The sequence below is a fragment of the Epinephelus lanceolatus genome, chromosome 19, assembly GCF_041903045.1.
Source record: "Epinephelus lanceolatus isolate andai-2023 chromosome 19, ASM4190304v1, whole genome shotgun sequence".
Classification (NCBI taxonomy): domain Eukaryota; kingdom Metazoa; phylum Chordata; class Actinopteri; order Perciformes; family Serranidae; genus Epinephelus; species Epinephelus lanceolatus.
In genome coordinates, this window is record NC_135752.1 from 26,680,487 (window position 1) to 26,697,404 (window position 16,918).

At 40.4% G+C, this 16,918-nt stretch overlaps 1 protein-coding gene across 1 annotated transcript in view; it reads right to left on the reverse strand.

Moving 5' to 3' along the window:
* grin3a (glutamate receptor, ionotropic, N-methyl-D-aspartate 3A) overlaps window positions 1–16,918 on the reverse strand; it is a 72,415-nt gene that overhangs the window by 42,532 nt on the left and 12,965 nt on the right. Inside the window, exon 2 of the mRNA XM_033646233.2 lies at window positions 15,694–16,424. Within this exon, the coding sequence (XP_033502124.1) occupies window positions 15,694–16,424 (731 nt within the window). The remainder of the gene's footprint in view (window positions 1–15,693; window positions 16,425–16,918) is intronic.

Sequence of the window (16,918 nt, forward strand, 5' to 3'; positions counted from 1 at the left end):
GTAATCTTCATATTCCTAAATAGAGCACAGAATCACATGCAGTGTAACTTCTACAGAACTTTGCTTTCCTTTTTATGAATGAGCTGGTTTGGAGAAGCTTGAATGATAAAAAGCTTTTGTCCAGCTAATGACTCATGCAGGGGCAGGTGCATGTCAGATACACGAGGACTTTTCCAGGTCACTGACTGTCTAATAAGAAATTGACTTCTGTTACATCCGGAGCTGCTCCTTCAGTATAAATATCCAAACTATGCTTTAACTTTTCATACAATGCCACATGAATCATTTCCACCCCATGAATGGAAAAATGGAGGCATCTGACGCAGAGTGACGTCTGGGTGAATCACGTCTATTACGCAGCGACATTAACTCAATGTCATGTCCGCCTCGTGTTCTTTCCAATGAATCACCCACATAAAAAGAATCTGGGCGTAATGTAAGGGCTGAATGAAAACAGATGGGAGTACCCTTAAATGCTCATATCTTATATTACTTGCAGAATATCAGTCAACAACATGAAACGTGTTTTTCAGTTGATGTCAAAACATCTTGTTCTTAACACCAGGAGATTCAAAAATAAGCAAATGCCGCTGCCTTTTTAGCAGCATAAAAGTGTCTGCCAAGAGCATCCCTCCTTGTTAAAGCAATCCCTCCCTGAAGCAAACAGAAAGGGTTTTATTTACATTGGTTCAGGACATGCAACCCTCAAAGGGGACATTTCTTATATAGCCTTTTCTATCTTTATCGCTCAGCTGGCTGGCACATCAGGGTACTAAACTTATACTTATATCAAGGCTTTGGTGGGCATGCATCACTTTAAAATGATTTTTTTTATCACGAAGGATTGTCTCTGGTGGGAAAAAATGAATAAGATAAGCCTCTGCTATTCATCCTGGCTATATCTTATCTGTTAATACAGGACTTTTGCCCCCTGTAGCTTATCTGTATCTACATCTGCAGGGGTTATTTACAGTATTTATGGGAAAATGTCTTTCTCTCTTTATTTTCAGCTCTGTCTTCCTCATTCTTTTTCTGCACCCTACTTTTTCTCTTTCCCAGCTTCTCGGGCTGGTGGGCAAACCTTATCAGTCCTTCTCAAAGGCTTATGCACCCTATAAATATAGATGCTTTAGAAAAGCCTACACTGTGCTGTTCTTTACCCCTTAAATACAAGGAGCATAATTACAGCAATACACACATCATGTGTAGGTGCAAGTCTAACGCCTGCACACTGATCTTCATCGAGTGTTTAGAGCCCCGTTCAGACCAAAGATTCGTGACGAGATGAATTGAAACAGATGACTACTTGGAATGGGTTGTTCTGCAACGTTCCAAAAACCTGCTGGTTCACAACAATGCAACTAGATGAGATGGTGTATCATCTCTATGCAACAACTCTCTGTACCTTCGCTTTGATTTCTGGCTTTTCAGGCTTATTTTGTGGCTGAATATAATTTGTAGCTTCTTAAAATATGAATGAGGATAGTGATAGTGAGATACTGATCATAATAAATATGCCACCATAATACAAATAAGCAGTCAATGAGAATGTGTGTGTGGAGGGGGGCATAAGCACATAGAGCAAACAGCAGCAGCGACCCATTGTCCAACACCAGCACACCACAAAGACGTAAACAGAGGGCTCGGTGGGGACAGAGCACCTGCCACAGCATGCAAACACGCCGTCTGTGTTCATTTTGACTTGACCAGCAGACTTCACTACAAGTTGGCTGTTGAAACAGGTGACGTGCTTAACGCTCTAAAACCAGCCACTGGCAATTTCATTGGCCGAGTTGCAAGTGACACCATCATCCGGACTGAGTCAAGCTCAGATCGGACAGTTTGCACCACTGCAACTTTTCTCTGCAACGTTCTAAAACAGTTTTGTCTCATCGTGAATCTTATCATCTTCACTTCATTAAAAAAGTACTCAAATACCCTAATGAATCCCATTGACCACTTTAAAACAAAGGCAGTAACCAGTAGCTTGTGACTGCTTGCTAACTCCTGCTAAACAGTGATTCTCCTATGATGGCTTAGTCACAGTTACCAGACACGTCAGGCCTGAGCTGTCAGTTTTGAAGGGAAGCTGGTAGGGAAGCTGTAATGAGAGCAACGAGTGCATTCGTAAAAAGTCACTCTGAACACCAAAGTACACTCTGGTACAAAGTGGGCTGTTTGTAAATTCGGAGTGCCGTTGGAATTGCAATGTTCAGTGAGCACTCTTGGAATGGCAGAGTGTAGGCTCCTGTGCACACTCTGTCCACAACAGAGCAGGAGAGCACGATGAGCAGTGAATGTGTTAATTTAAATGACAATGCTCTCATTTTAGTGTAAAGCATTGGATTGGATTTACAAACACACCCACTGACAACGGAACCATCTGTGTCCTTTTTCCAACCTACTTTAGATGAAACACGCTGACTTCCTATAGCAACTGCACCCAGGCATTGCTGGGTCTAACCTGTGTAACAGTAGCAACAGAAAGTTAGCTGATCTGACACCCCACCCTCAGCTACCACCACAAATGAAATCAAATTCTGTTGGAAACACTGCAGAATTTGCATGCTGGTTTGTTTACTGCCCTCTGTTTGAGCTGTGTGTGCCCCCTCCTGACTCTCCGAAGGATGAGCGGGTACAGCTCAGGGGCTTTTCATTGGCTACTACATTATTTACAAGTTACATTTAAAAAAAAGAATCAGTACTTACACATTCACTAGTATTTCACTGCTTTTGCCACTATCAGAGCAAAGGCTAAGGTCAGAAGCTAGTGGATTTTGAGAAGTTTATAGGTCAACTGCAGCCAAGTCTGTTATCAAAGACAGTGATTGAAAAAAAAAAAGAAGAAAAAACCCCCCCGCAATAAAACAGAAATCTAACCCCTGTATTGCTTGTCCACGTATGTCAACCATATAAAAAAGGCTATCTAAGCAGCTTATGGAATTATTTAGAATAAAATAAAAAATGCTGTTTCTTTAGCCTATTTCCATATCTTCTACATGTCCTCATCAACTGGTGAGGGTGCTGACTTTTTGCCTGGAACATGTGGCTTCTCCCTCAGGGTCTTTTTTCTTAATGATATCATATCATATAGCCATCAAGTGCATATTTAAGTCTCTTTTGAAACATGTCAGCTGGAAACATTAAAAAGTCATTTGGAGGCTCAACCAACTCATGAAGCTAATGTTAGCTTATGAGCTAGCTGGCTGCAGCTGATAGAATCTGCTAGCGGCATTAATTCAGCCATCAACACGTCGTGTATTAATGATACTCGTTACCTGGAGAGGTTGGAAAAAGATATACGTTTCTTCCCTGTTCCAAAACCAAAATCAAACCCTGAAAAGTGTAGGGTTAGCTAGCTAGCTACTGAAGATATAGCCTACTGAATGTACACACATGCTGCTTTTGCTTTTTAATGATTGTAACAGTGAAACAAAGACCAACCCTGCTGTACAGGAACCAGTGAAGGGAAGCAGGGAAACTTTGCTCATATTCAACCAGCTGTGTTTCAGGTGATGCTGAGGTCTGGGTGCTGGCAACACCGTTCATCTGCACACACTGTGATGCCACACAGCTGGTTCAATATCAGCAAAGTTTCCCTTTATATTAATTGTCTTGTATGGCGATCAGCAGTGATGTGGTGGTTCACTTTTACACTGTGATCTGTAGCCTATAGTTCGGCTTTAGCTTCTAACTATCTTTGTCTTTTTAACCTGTTGTTGCTGCTGAGTCAGTTTGACATCCTGGATATATCCTTCAAACACAGACTGTAGACCCCTCTGTCTGCTTCTCTCTGGAATCACTGTTTCATTTTTCCAAAAATGTGATCATATTCTTTGCCTGATGATTACATATTAGTATGTAATTGTAATGCCTGGGAGTTGAGAGGAGAAAGTCTCTGCTCATAGGACACAGAGTTCCTGTCACTGTGCCATCACTGTGCTGCACTACACAGTATACTCCAGGGTTCCCTTTGGGCTATTTCATAAACATAATGGTAAGTGATGTGCCTTGAATGATTTTTCCCATAGGACCGACTGAATGAATGACCAAAAAGCGACACTCTTAGAGTGCTCAGTAAATGCTCAATAAATTAAAACGATCTGGGTGTGACCAGAGGAGTGTTTCCATGGTACAGCCTGATTGAAGCCCGAGAAAGCGAATGGAGAGAGAGATGGAAATGAAAGTAGTAATAAATTAATTAATTAGCCAAGCAGAAAAGCCAGCAATAACTGATTAACCCTGTTTGAAATAAAGAATAATTAATCATCTGATTTCTTATAATGGAATGCTAATCTTTCTACATTATTAGATTAGTTTCGTTTCATCTTTCATTCATAGCATACATTATTTATGGCAGAATATTTAGTCTATAAATATTTGAATAATGCAGAGGAAAATTGATCCTGGGACATTTTACATTTCAATCAACAGTTGAACATGACTCAGGAAGGACTTGGCCGGACATTTCTCTGCTCCCGGCCAAAATGGACGGCATAGCACTGCAACACGTGTTTGGTTTAATTCAAGTCCCCCTTTCTTCTGTTCATTTCCCTTTAAATGTCTGACCTTGACTATACTGACTTGTATCTGTGCAAAGTTTGTCACTAGAGGTGTTACACATTCCTCTACTGTCAAGGGCAATGTCTGGGGCCTGCTGCACAAAACACCTTGAGTTAGTTGAGTTTGAGTCAGTTGAGTTTTCCGTAAAGTTAAGGTTTCCTCAAAAAACAATTGGTTGCACAAAAAGTCTTTCCCTTTAGGTTTTCTTAGGCTGCTTTCACACCTGCCCTGTTTGGTTTAGTTCAATCGAACTCAAGTTCATTTGCCCCATTAGTGCGGTTTGTTTGGGCAGGTGTGAACACAGCAATCGCACTCGGGCGCGCACCAAAACAACCAGACTGGGACCTTCTTGAAGAGGTGGTCTCGGTCCGGTTACAAATTAACTCTGGTGCGGTTCGTTTGTGGTGAGAACGTGTTCCCACCTTGATCTGAACCAACTGCAGTCACATGACACATTGTTTGGGTTAAACATGAGCATGTTACAGTCCTGGAGGATTATTAATGTGCACCTCCTCCTGTACTGCCTTAATATGCACATTCAGCACATCCAATGCATCAAAACATTGTTTTCTAGTTGGAGCCGCGCCTCGTTTTCAAACTGTATGGTTTGACTAAAATGAACAATGACAGCAATATAGTCCACGATGAGCAGTGCTAAAATCAACCTGTGTAGTTGTCCCTCCATTGTGACATTAGAAAGTGTCACATTTATCTTGCAAGTGTACTCTTCTTCAACGTTTGCTTTACTTCCTGGATTTTTCCCACATGGAAATTCTGACCAGTCAAGAGCAGCTTTCTCACACAAGGCATCTGATCTGGTTCGGAGAATACGAACCAACTCTAGGCAATTATGCAACTTTAACAATATTAGTCCCTGATTGAGAACAAAGCAAGACAACTCTAGGTCTGAATGCACCCTTAAAATACCCTTAAGTATTTGAGGTTTTCTCCTTGTCTCGGTCTTATACTTAAGTAATCCCTAACCCTTTAGCAACCACAGTATAGTAAAAACAACAAAAACACAACTGGGAGAAGCCAATGGATATGCTTTTGATTTTACTCTATAGATTTGACTGATTTCATTTTAATTGCAATTTCCTCACAAAATAAACAAATAAACCAAATTAATCAGAACAAACAAACAATATCTATGGAAACTTTTACAACTGGAAAATCTCTTTCAATGCAGTAAATGCCTTCCCTTAACTAAGGAAACCTTTTAAGGGAATCTGTTCAACATCCTTAAATAAGTCCCTCAGCTCTCAAGTGTCATACTTAAGGAGAAAACTTAAGGTGTTTTGTGCAGCCAGTCCTTGATATTCAAATGTACTGTGGGCAAGATTAGGTACTACACTAATATGAAAGCCAAGTATTGTTTAACACAGGATGCACTATACAATGAGGAAACAGATCAATAAATGATCATAATATAAATACATTATTAAGTAGTATTTTTTACATACCATAAAAAATGTCTATAGGGGGACTTTAAAGGCATTCATTTTTTAGGATTCTGTTATTCTCCAGTATCGTAGTTTGTATTGCTCTACATTGTTATTGTGATGCAATAAAATGCTTTGGTGTGTTTGTAATCCTGAGGGGTTTGGTTGGATGACATCCTATCCATGCACTTTGTGTGACATAATAACAGCTTGTGACAATTTTTCCTTAGCATGGATAAATTATAGACCTCCATAAATGATCATAATAACAGGCTCTGAATCTGAGACAATGCCTGACAAAGCACTGTGAAACAGAAAAAGGAAAAAAAAAATCCCAGTCCAAAAATTAAAAGCCAAATTTCTACCCAACAAACAAATAGTTCAATATTCGATGCCAGCCCTATCTGATACCACTGGATTTTTTTTTTTTTTTTTCAAATAACTACATGGCCCGGTGCATCTTAATTAATGAGTAGCACATACTTATTTGACCTCAAATTACTCCCTGTTTGTATTTGGCATTCCCTAACAACCCCCTCGTCCATTACGTATTCACCATCCATGTGGAAGTCCCTTATCTGACACCTGCTCGCCTGTTTTATCACATAGCCTGGAGGAAAACATCTGGGTAAATACCTGGCCAAATGTTGCTGTTTCCAGTTAGTAATCTTTGAGCAGCTGTATGTAGATTCTATTATCCAAATTAGTTCGGCCTTGATCTATAACCCTGATTGTTTTTTTCCTAATATATGTCATTTTTTAACTATTTATTTTTCAGCTCTTTAACTGTTTAACAAGCTATGTTTATTGTTTGGATAAAAAAGGCATTTATTTTTAATTGCCATTTTAATAAAGTAAAATTATATCAAACATTTTCAAGCAGCTGGTAATTCTGTGGATTTTTTCTCCCTGCAAAGAACACCTGGCTCCTAACTTGCTTGGTCACACTGGAACTGGTTTAGCGTCTAGCTGGTGGTTTCTACAGAGCCTCACCTGTCATAATCCTCTATGACACTACCCTTATCTGATGACAAACACCCCCATATGTCATCAGCTATTTCCCCCTGTGAATGGTTTATGTCTCGGCCAGCGACTCTGCTGCAACTGTAAGTCTGTAATAATCATGCAATAGATTCCCTGGAGGGTTTCACTGTCCAGCGTGAGAACTGCTAAAGCTTCTCTGTTGCTCATCTGTCACATGCTTTCTGGCTTCAACACTATTGACAACACTTCTCTCCAGGTCAGCTCATCCACCAGAGCACCTGATACTAAAGCTCTTAACACAGAAGTGTCGGCAGTCCTCTCACTGCAACAGAAATGTCTGAAAATGAAAGGACATGACAGCAGGTGTTTGAAGAGTAGGGGTTGGGATTTTCAGAACATTCCTGTAGAAATGTGAAAAGAGGCCACAAATAGACATAGCTTCAGTTTTAGGGGTCAGTAGCTTGGGAAACGCTGGTGTCAGAGAGGGCCAACAACAAGGTAATTCAATTTTTGGTCTACGTATGTGTGTTCTAGCATCAAAATGCTATTTTTCCAAGCCTTTTTACAAATGTTTTCCCACATGACCTGACATTGCATTGTGTGTTATCGATCTTATGCTTTGAGTTTGGAGTAGCAGGCTTGAGTACCACCATGGACACTAAGCAATGTACAGCTGTGGATGCCATATTCAATTCAGTGATTGTGGCACTGGTAGACCAGCAACTCCTGTGTGCTGTGAGGTAAAATTACTCTCTCTGTAAATGGAGTCTGGTGGCTTCGAAGAAAGCAATTTAACAGCTTTAGTTTGTCTCATAATGTGACTTTCCGAACTGACCTCACGTGGCGTCCATAGCAGTACATAGCTTGGCTTCTGTGCCAAGTACCCCTGCCTGCTTCTCACATGCTGACCGCCATGTATTGTAGGTAATACACTAACTATGGATCTCTAAATGTGTTGAAACACAACAATAGTATAAATCAATATTAGTTTAAATAAACAGTACAAATGTAGTATTGAATTGAATTAAATTAAATGAATTATTTAATTTAATTTTTATTTTTTAAATTAAATTAAATTAAATTAATTATTATTTAATTTAATTTAACTTTTAATTTTTAATTTTTAATTTTTAATTTTTAATTTAATTTTTAATTTTTAATTTTTAATTTAATTTACATTAAATTAAATTAAATTAAATAAGAATTAAAATTAAATACAAGTTTTAAAATAATGAAACAGCACCATCTTTAAACTCCTTTAATAATTTAACGCAAAAGTATCAGTATTAGGGTTAGTATTTTTTTATGAGTATATACTATAAAGTGTACACTGTTTCCGATAGGTTGTTGTGGTATTTCATGTATTCAGTCACTAAAGGGTTTTATTTTAAATCCATGCTAACATTTATCTGCATACTTAGTGTTGAATTACACATAATTGCACAAGGCAGGTGAGTACTAACTTTGAAGAATGTTTTGCCGTGCTTACATTACATTTATAACTCTGTAGTGAATAATCTATGTTAACTATATAATCTGTCAGTGCAAGTGGAAGATGTGGTCGCCTTTAGATAGGATTACAATGATAAATTTAGTGTAGGACAGTAAGGGGGCCGTGGGGGAATTTCCCAACAGACAACAAATGTTGAACGAATGCTAAATTAATGCTAAACTGATACTAAACAAATTCTAAATACATGATGAGCCAATTTAAACACTTGCACTGGCTGATGGTTGAACTGTTTAAATGATAAAAGGCTTAATTGACTGATGGGATTGGATGACCCCCAGAGGGGGGAATATACAGTGAAGGAGATGACCTTGCTTAAACTGTTGATGTTATCCTGACGTGACTTCAGCTAAATGATATGGCGTTGACTCAGGCCAAATTTGTTTATGTGAGCAGAAGCAATAGTTCTCTGAGCTCAGTGTCTGAATGGCAGGAAATAACACTCGGAAAGTATGTACAGTACCTAAAATGCTTGTTTGTCACACACTACAAAGTCTTTGGCTTTCTCGTGAGTAAACCCTCAAATGTGCAACTCCATGTTAAGTCTTGTATATGCTACAACACTCAAAGCTCAAGTCTTCCATTTGAAAAACACAGAACTGGTCCTGAAGTTTCAATGTTTATCAAGACTAACCAACTTGATTTTAAATTAGGGCTGTCAGCGTTAATGTATTGATCAGGTGCTGCTATGTTTGTCCCTTTCCACACACCTTAGGGAAAATAAAAAATGGACTCAATGGATGGAAATCCTCAGATTGTGGGATGATTTTTCACACAAACACACCAAGGTTGCTTTGTTTGTCTGCTGATTGAATACATTTCTTGGACTGAACTAATCTGTTTGTGCAGTGCTGGTTTTTGGTGATATATTTCATCATTTGCTTTGTGCTTTATTGTTTTGTGGTCTATGGTTTGATACAGCTATTTTCTTTCTATTTAATCATTTGTCAGATGTGACTCTGGATGCCACTTTATTTAAAAAAGCATCAAACCTTGCAATTAAGTTAATTCCGAATCAAGACAACCTGTTAAGAATTGCTTTACCTTGTCAATATGGACTTCAAAACTGTTCTGAAATGAAAAATAATAGAATCTCAAACATTCAGCACTTCATCACAGTTAAAAAAATAATCATAGACAGCCCTAATTTTAATGTAATTTAAAGCTATGGTCTACATTTAGAAAGATTGATCATTATTATTAACATCATTTAGATGGTGGTTATGGCCCAACAGTGCTAGCTACACAATGTGAAGAGCAAAAGGAACCAAAAAAATCCATTCTCTCTGGCAGCTGCAGGCCTGCAAGGAAATTGACCGATCACAGCCATCCGGTCTGCATGGGAGTTACCCCTTGCTCAAATTTGCACTCTCTCTCTCTTACCCTCCGTCCAATCCCCTCGCTCCATTTTGACACTCCTCTGCTTCTCGTCCCGCCTCGTCCCAACCCCCCTCCGTATTTGAAAGTGCGAGCAGTTTGTAAGGCCCTAAGCGATTCAGCTACACAAGTTTCGATATGGAAAATAAAGAGAGCGACAGCAGCAAGCGGCCTCTGCTTGCCCCACCAGCAAAGGCCGAAAGGAAGTGTAAGTCAAACAAAGAGGAAATGCAACAAATTGAGGGCTCAAAGCAGAGTAAACATCGGGTCATCCTTTGACCGATGGAGAAAGCTCCGGCAAGATCTGGGCCTGAAAAGTGATGCTGATACAACAGAGTTTTTGTTGAACAGGTAATATTCCGTTTTTATCGTGGATGTTGTGACATGGATAACTGTATGCCAATGCTGACTTATGACTGTGAAAGCTGCCGTTAGTTTTTTGTGTTAGACGGCGTCGAAACATTTTTTGTCTGCAATATTGTCAACACTTGTTTACTTGTTTGACGGAGACGTTAGCCTAATTTTTAGCATTGTAGGCTAAAATTGCTATCATGTTTACACATTGTCACATACATCAGCGTGTTTATGTGTCGTTAGGAGGCTCCGAGGACGTGAGCTCGAAGGGGAGGGATCATGGAGCAAAGAGGGAGGGGTGTGTGTGTGTGTATGTGTGTGTGTGTGTGTGTGGGGGGGGGGGGGGGGGGGATGCTTTTTTCAAATCTTTAGCGTGCCAAAACTACTCAAGAAAAAGTTAAGACCCTTTCATTTCCATTGAAGTCTAATAAAAACATGAGAGTTTAATTTACTTTGTGCACAATAGGTTTTCACTAAGGAAAATAGAGGTATAAACTTCGGCACGTCATCATGCCTGTTGACAGCATGTCACTGTCTTAAATCAGTGTAATCTTGGTGAGACAGTGTTAACCACACTTTTCAGTTTCTCCAAACACAACAAGCACAACAACAAAAAGCCACTGAGCTGGATGCTGGCTGACTGATGATTTTTTAACTGTAGAATCTAATTAGTGCTTTGATTTCCTTGTTGCAGCAATTTGCTTGTAACAGGTGAAGACTTTAAAGCAGTTTACAGTCACTCACTCCAGCCCTGCATACTGCCTCACACCTACAAAGTGCACGGTGCACCAGAACAGGACTGTGAGGCAGTGACATAAACTGCACTGAACAACTGTGATGCGCTCTCGCTGACACTTTTTTTAGCTGCTTTGTTTGAAGGCAAACGTCTCCTATTTGTCAGCTCCTCATTTTAACACCTGCTTCTCTTTTCTCATGCCAAATGTTTGACTAACAACTTGTTCATCTCATGTCTTATCCTCAGGCCATTATCTGTGACTACTTACTTTCCTGTGTTACAGCAGATATAGAACAACTACACTTTGTTTGTACCTTTATTGGAGCAAAGGTTCTTTTTTCATCAGCCTCTGTTTGAGCAGTCTAACTTTTATTAACACACCTGTATTAAGCAACTTTTTTTAAACCACTGAAACAGATATTCTCAGGGTGTCTTCACATATTGTCCTTTTTTAATGAACAGAACCCACCCCTTTTAAAGTGCACCAAAAAGTGGACCAACAGAACAGGACTCAGGTCTTTTTGTGTTGACATTGTCAGTTAATTTGAGGACTCAGTTCTCTTTCTGGTCAACTTCAGCTCTGATGGGGCCTCTGTCCTCTTTCTGTCCACACTGTAGCCTATATATAATATATATATTCATATGGCTTTGTCTTTATTTTGACGTGGCACTGCAGTGTGGTTATGAAGCCCCTCGCCTTCAGATTAACTTGAAATTGGAGGAAAACCTTAGTGTGTCTGTGTGCTGTAGACTGTTGCTGTTTGATGTATTCTACCATATCTTTTGTGGACCAAACTGCTCCTTATCCTGTGTCCATGCAAGCGTCACAGGCCACTGTGGTTTTAATTGTTTTCTCAAGTGTCCCAATGCAATAGCAAGCCTGGTCTCACTCCGAAGTCATCAAAATCCGGTGCTTGGGCAGTGACTCGCGGTGTCAGAAACCAATGGAAAAAAAGCTGTCCTTTAATGTTGGCATGATACGCAGCCAGTTGTTATTATAGTTTAACGTTGCCCAGTGGCATCAGGGGGAAACGTGGCGGGACAAGGACGAAAGTTCAGGGGGCGAAAGTCCGAATGGGGCGGGCATGAGGGAAGGTGGATGCCTGAGAGAGCTGTGTTTGTGTCCCGTAAGGTTCTAAAGCCAAACCCTGTTTTTTTAAAGTAAAAAATGTCAATTCCCAGTGTTGTACCAACGTGGCGCGTTTATTTTGAAAGAGACTGTATGTAAACGTTAAATTTCCTGTGAAAACTGCAGTGTATCTTGAAAGAGGAGAGCTTTACACGGTGTCTTAGAACATCAACAGCCAACACACACAGGGTACCTTGGACATGGAGACCATGTTTATGGTGATTTTACACTTTAAATAAAGCTGAATTGAATTGAATTGGAAAGTCCATGACCAAAATGTCAATATGTGACAAGGTCGGAGCGAGAATGTGTTGGAGCGCACCAGCATGTGATTTAGAGGGCTAAATACAATGGCGAAGAGCAAAGCAAACCTGGACCACCTCCCGAGACGGTCTGAGTTCGGTTCGCTTCTGTGGGGTCTGAGTTCTTTTGAAGTGTTCATATATGCACAAAAAATGCTGAGTCATCACTCTGAGTCTGTTTAGAGGGCTGAAAAGGACCAAGTGTGAAAACACACTAAGATCACTGGTATATACTGTATTTAAATGTACCGTGTTTAAGAAAATCATGGGTTTAAGCTTAAATTTTCTGTAAAATTAAAATATGGGCCTGCAGGTATTCATACCTCTCTAAAACCTCATCATGTGCACTGTTATTTCCCAAACTTGCAACCATCTCACTCTCATCCCCAGATCCTCAGCTGAACTCAGACTTAATAAACATAGCATTATTATAAAATGATATCAAACTTTAATGAACCCGAGCCCTCCTCCTGTGTCTAAATGTCAGCCCTGAAGCAAAATAAGTCAAAATTGCTTTCAAAATATAGGAAGTCACACTTTCAGCAACTTTTATGTGCAAATATCAGCTTCTTCTTCGGCAGAAACTTGAGGACAGTCAACTCCGACCTTTTGCCAGACAACTCGTTTGTATATCTCACTCCTCCCCCAGGCGGTCTGCAGCCCCCGAGCCCTCTGTCATTGTGTGGAATATCACAACTTAATGAAATAGTCATGGCATGTACTTAGAAAACTATGGACAAGGTGAGATGTAAGGAAAAAAAACTATGGCTACACTGGAGACAACAAAAACACTTGTTTCACACACTTTAACATCTTTAAGAGCTCTTTGCACCCACAGGTGGTGCTGCTTTGAAACTCCACACAGGTCAGAAAAATATACCCAAGAAAGGTCAGTGTATCTGACAGCTAAACTACGCTGCCAACACAATCAGATTAAAGACCATTTCAAAAAGAAAAGGAAACTAATAAAATCATTAGACTGCACAACAAACGTTAATGGTAATAGATGATGATCACGACCCTGATTCAATTTATCGCCAATCTTTATAACCTGCAGAGACATACGGAAATTGGAAAAAGAACAATAAGTCAACATCTATTAATCCTTGTAGCTTGAATGTGACGCGGCAGTCCAAACAATCCCACGGCTTTACTAAAAATTGAATTACAAAAAAAAAAAAAAAAAAACCATTCTGAGAGAAAACAGCCTTTAAAAAAATCTTTGCAGGTCACATACAAATATACATCCTTTTCTTTTCCCCATTATCCAAAGCTGGTTAGTAAATCATATACTGCTATGTGAAATATACAGATTTCTTCAGCCAGGCACATGGCTGACTATTGCAAATACCAGGTGTGTGTAACATTTTGGATTAGACCCTGTATCCAACACGGGAAACTAAACCCCTTCAGGTAAATCCCCTGCCTTCACAAGGTCAATGACAGGCCTCTTATAATCCTGGTTCTTCGTTCTGTGATATGTAAAACACTGAGAGACTAATTAAGACTTTACAGCAGCTTTAAATGAACCAAAGGAATGTAAACACAATCAGAAATCTCTCCCAGCCTCTATGGGCTCATCACATTCAAATAATTTACAACCATTCTGCTGATTCAGGTGTTTTGAATAGAATCACAGCAGGAAAGGTCAGACTCTTAATGGTAATGCAGTGGTGTGTGATCACACACTCTTCACCGCTCTTATCTCACTGTAGCACTATAAAGCAAAGTGGCCCGGCTGCAGATTAAGGCGCTGCTGCTAAATGCAATTCATCACACGTTATCATTTAACCAAACTGCTGCAGTGTGTATCGTGTTCATTCATATACACGGCGCGCTTGTGCATGCACCCGCCTTCACAGATGTGCATAAATGTGTGTTTCGGTGGGGAATTCCAGAGCGACATGGCAGCTGGACTGTGATCAAACATCTGCACAGTGTGAGATATGTAAATTCTAACACAACAAAAGGGTTATAGAGGACTCAAAGTAGAACCAGGAAGCAGAATCACATACGTCAACGGCACAGTGGAGGAAGATGGTGTGAGGGGTGGGAGGTAGGGCTGCTGGGTGGAGATGACCCACGTTCAATCTCCAGTTTATTACAGTGAGAGTTATGTTTTTGTGATTTAATAATGATCACAAAAAACAAATATTTTAGCCTTGTAACAACTAAACTGTCAACAATAATTAAGTTCCAGTGTCCTAAAATAAGACGACAATAAAGTCTTTGAATGAGTACTTCTTAATTAACAGTGTCTTAGCCTCTTACTGTTACTAAAATATGTCAAATCACATCAAACTGCAGCCATTATTAAAAATGAATAAACAAGTTTCAGTCATAAAATGTGATCAGGTTTTGGACCTTGTCCACTTTTGTGTCGGGATTGGCTGCAGACTGCCTTGGCAGAGATGGCTGCTATCTTGTTTTTACATGGACGGTTTTACATGGATTACTGTGCTCTTACTACCACTAGATGGCACATAAAAGTGTCCACGAATGAGAACAACAGGTCTACATTACGTAGAGTGAAGTATAAGGTCAAGTAAACCCAAAATGTGATGGCCCCATATGAGGACACAGGGTGTATAATGACAATAGATGAAATGACTACACATGTGTTAGGGGTCACTACAGTTCCCCTTAGTTATACAGAGCCAGATATTTCCCTCAGGAGTTGGTGGGGACCAAAATGGAGGTAAAAAGAGAGCAACTATCGGAATTGCAATTGTCATGTGGCCAGAAACATAACTCCAAATGAATGCTTATGTTTTATGTGGATATAGGCAACTGTTTGTTAACAAGTTTGCCACCTCAACTCAAAAGCTGTATCACTGTTAAGTTCGCAGCCTGTTTCTGCTGCTCCCAAGCGACCAGAAGAAGATTTTTTTTAACAATATAGAAATGAATGGAGACTCAAAGATGCCTAGAGCACAGAAAAAATGCATTCACATTTCTAAAACACAACAGCATGGTTTACAAAGAGGCTTAGCTCTGATCTTATGTGTGGTTTGTAAAAAATGTGCTTAAAGATGCAAAACCACTTCTTGGCCTCGAAGCTATCATTATCTTTTTTTCCCAGTCTTGTTTATGCTGCCTAATCTTCCTTTTAAGTGCTTGTTGTCTTCACATAAATGCATAAATGGTACGTCATGTTGCTGAAACAATCAAAATCATGTCATTAAATCATCACATCATCCATGCCCTCAACACATAATATCAATAATGTGGTTGCTGAATTTAGTCTGAGAATGTAAGGGCGTATTTATGAGTTAAGCATTTGTATGAGTCCCTACCTTGACAGGTATTCCCCCGAGCTGCCATTGCTCTGTTGTACATCCATACAGTTAGTAGTTCCAGGTATGAGTGCCAGGGCAGGATTCTCCTGGGCTGCGCTGCCTACCGCCCGCGCAACCAGCTCCACTGAGTCGTGCACGTAGTGATCCAGAGAAGGGGACCCCATGACCCCGTGTGCCAGTAACCCCAGTGGCAACCCTTCTGTTCTCAGCTCGGCCACATTTTGGCTGTCCCCCAAAACCCAGTGAAAGTCAGGGAGCGTCATCCGACTGGCCAGCGTCCACAGACGCCGCACCTCGCGGATCTCGCACCCAAATGTCACCACTCCTCTCGTGTTCGAAGGTTCTCTCAGGGCCTCCAGCTGCCGCATGAGAGCCTGCTGTTGGTCTGATTTAGACGAGGAAGTGGAGGAAGAAGCAGAGGATGAGGCAGCCGGGGAGAAGTAAGGCAAAGACGACGACGATGACGCCTCTGCTCCTGTTGCCACTCCGGAGTGCGTTGATGAAGATGAAGACGGTGAAAAGGTTGAGGCGGTGGTTGTCAGATTGACAAGATTACCCAGGTGGAAGCGGGTGTTGTTCTTGATTAGGAGGAGGAAGTCGCTAATGTCCCATTCCTGACAGAGCAGAATGCTGATGTCCCACCAGCCATTCATCATCAGGAGCGTGTGGAGGAGATGGGATGGTGGGGCCTCCACGGTCCGCATCGCCATTTGGAAATGGAGGGGATTCTGTGGGGAGATTGCAAAAAGGTGAACGGGTGAATGGGCAAGTGATTTGAGAAGGGAAAGAGTATCGGAAATGGAATTGGACAGATGGGATAAAGATGAGGGACAGTTAAACAAAGGAGAAAATAGAGGGAATGGAAATGTAAGGGTGATGGGAGTGATAAACAAGCAGTGATGGAGAGGGCAAAGGGTTAGAAGGGGTCAGTTAGATTTCATAGAGGGCAGAGACATCGGAGAAAATCAGAGGATGTTTTTTGCAATGAAGGGTAGAGAGAAAGAGAATTAGATAAAGAAAGGCAAAGTAAGGACAACAAAAGGACGTTGGAGGATGAGGAGGTTATAGGTGGAACATTAGGGAAGAAGGTTACAGAGGTGTAGAATAGGAGGATGGTACACCAGGAGGGAGAAACAGATGAAGCAGAGAGGAGAAGAGAAGAATAAAGGAAAGAAAGAAAGGTTATAAATCCGACAGCAGAATTACTTTCTATCTTAGAATT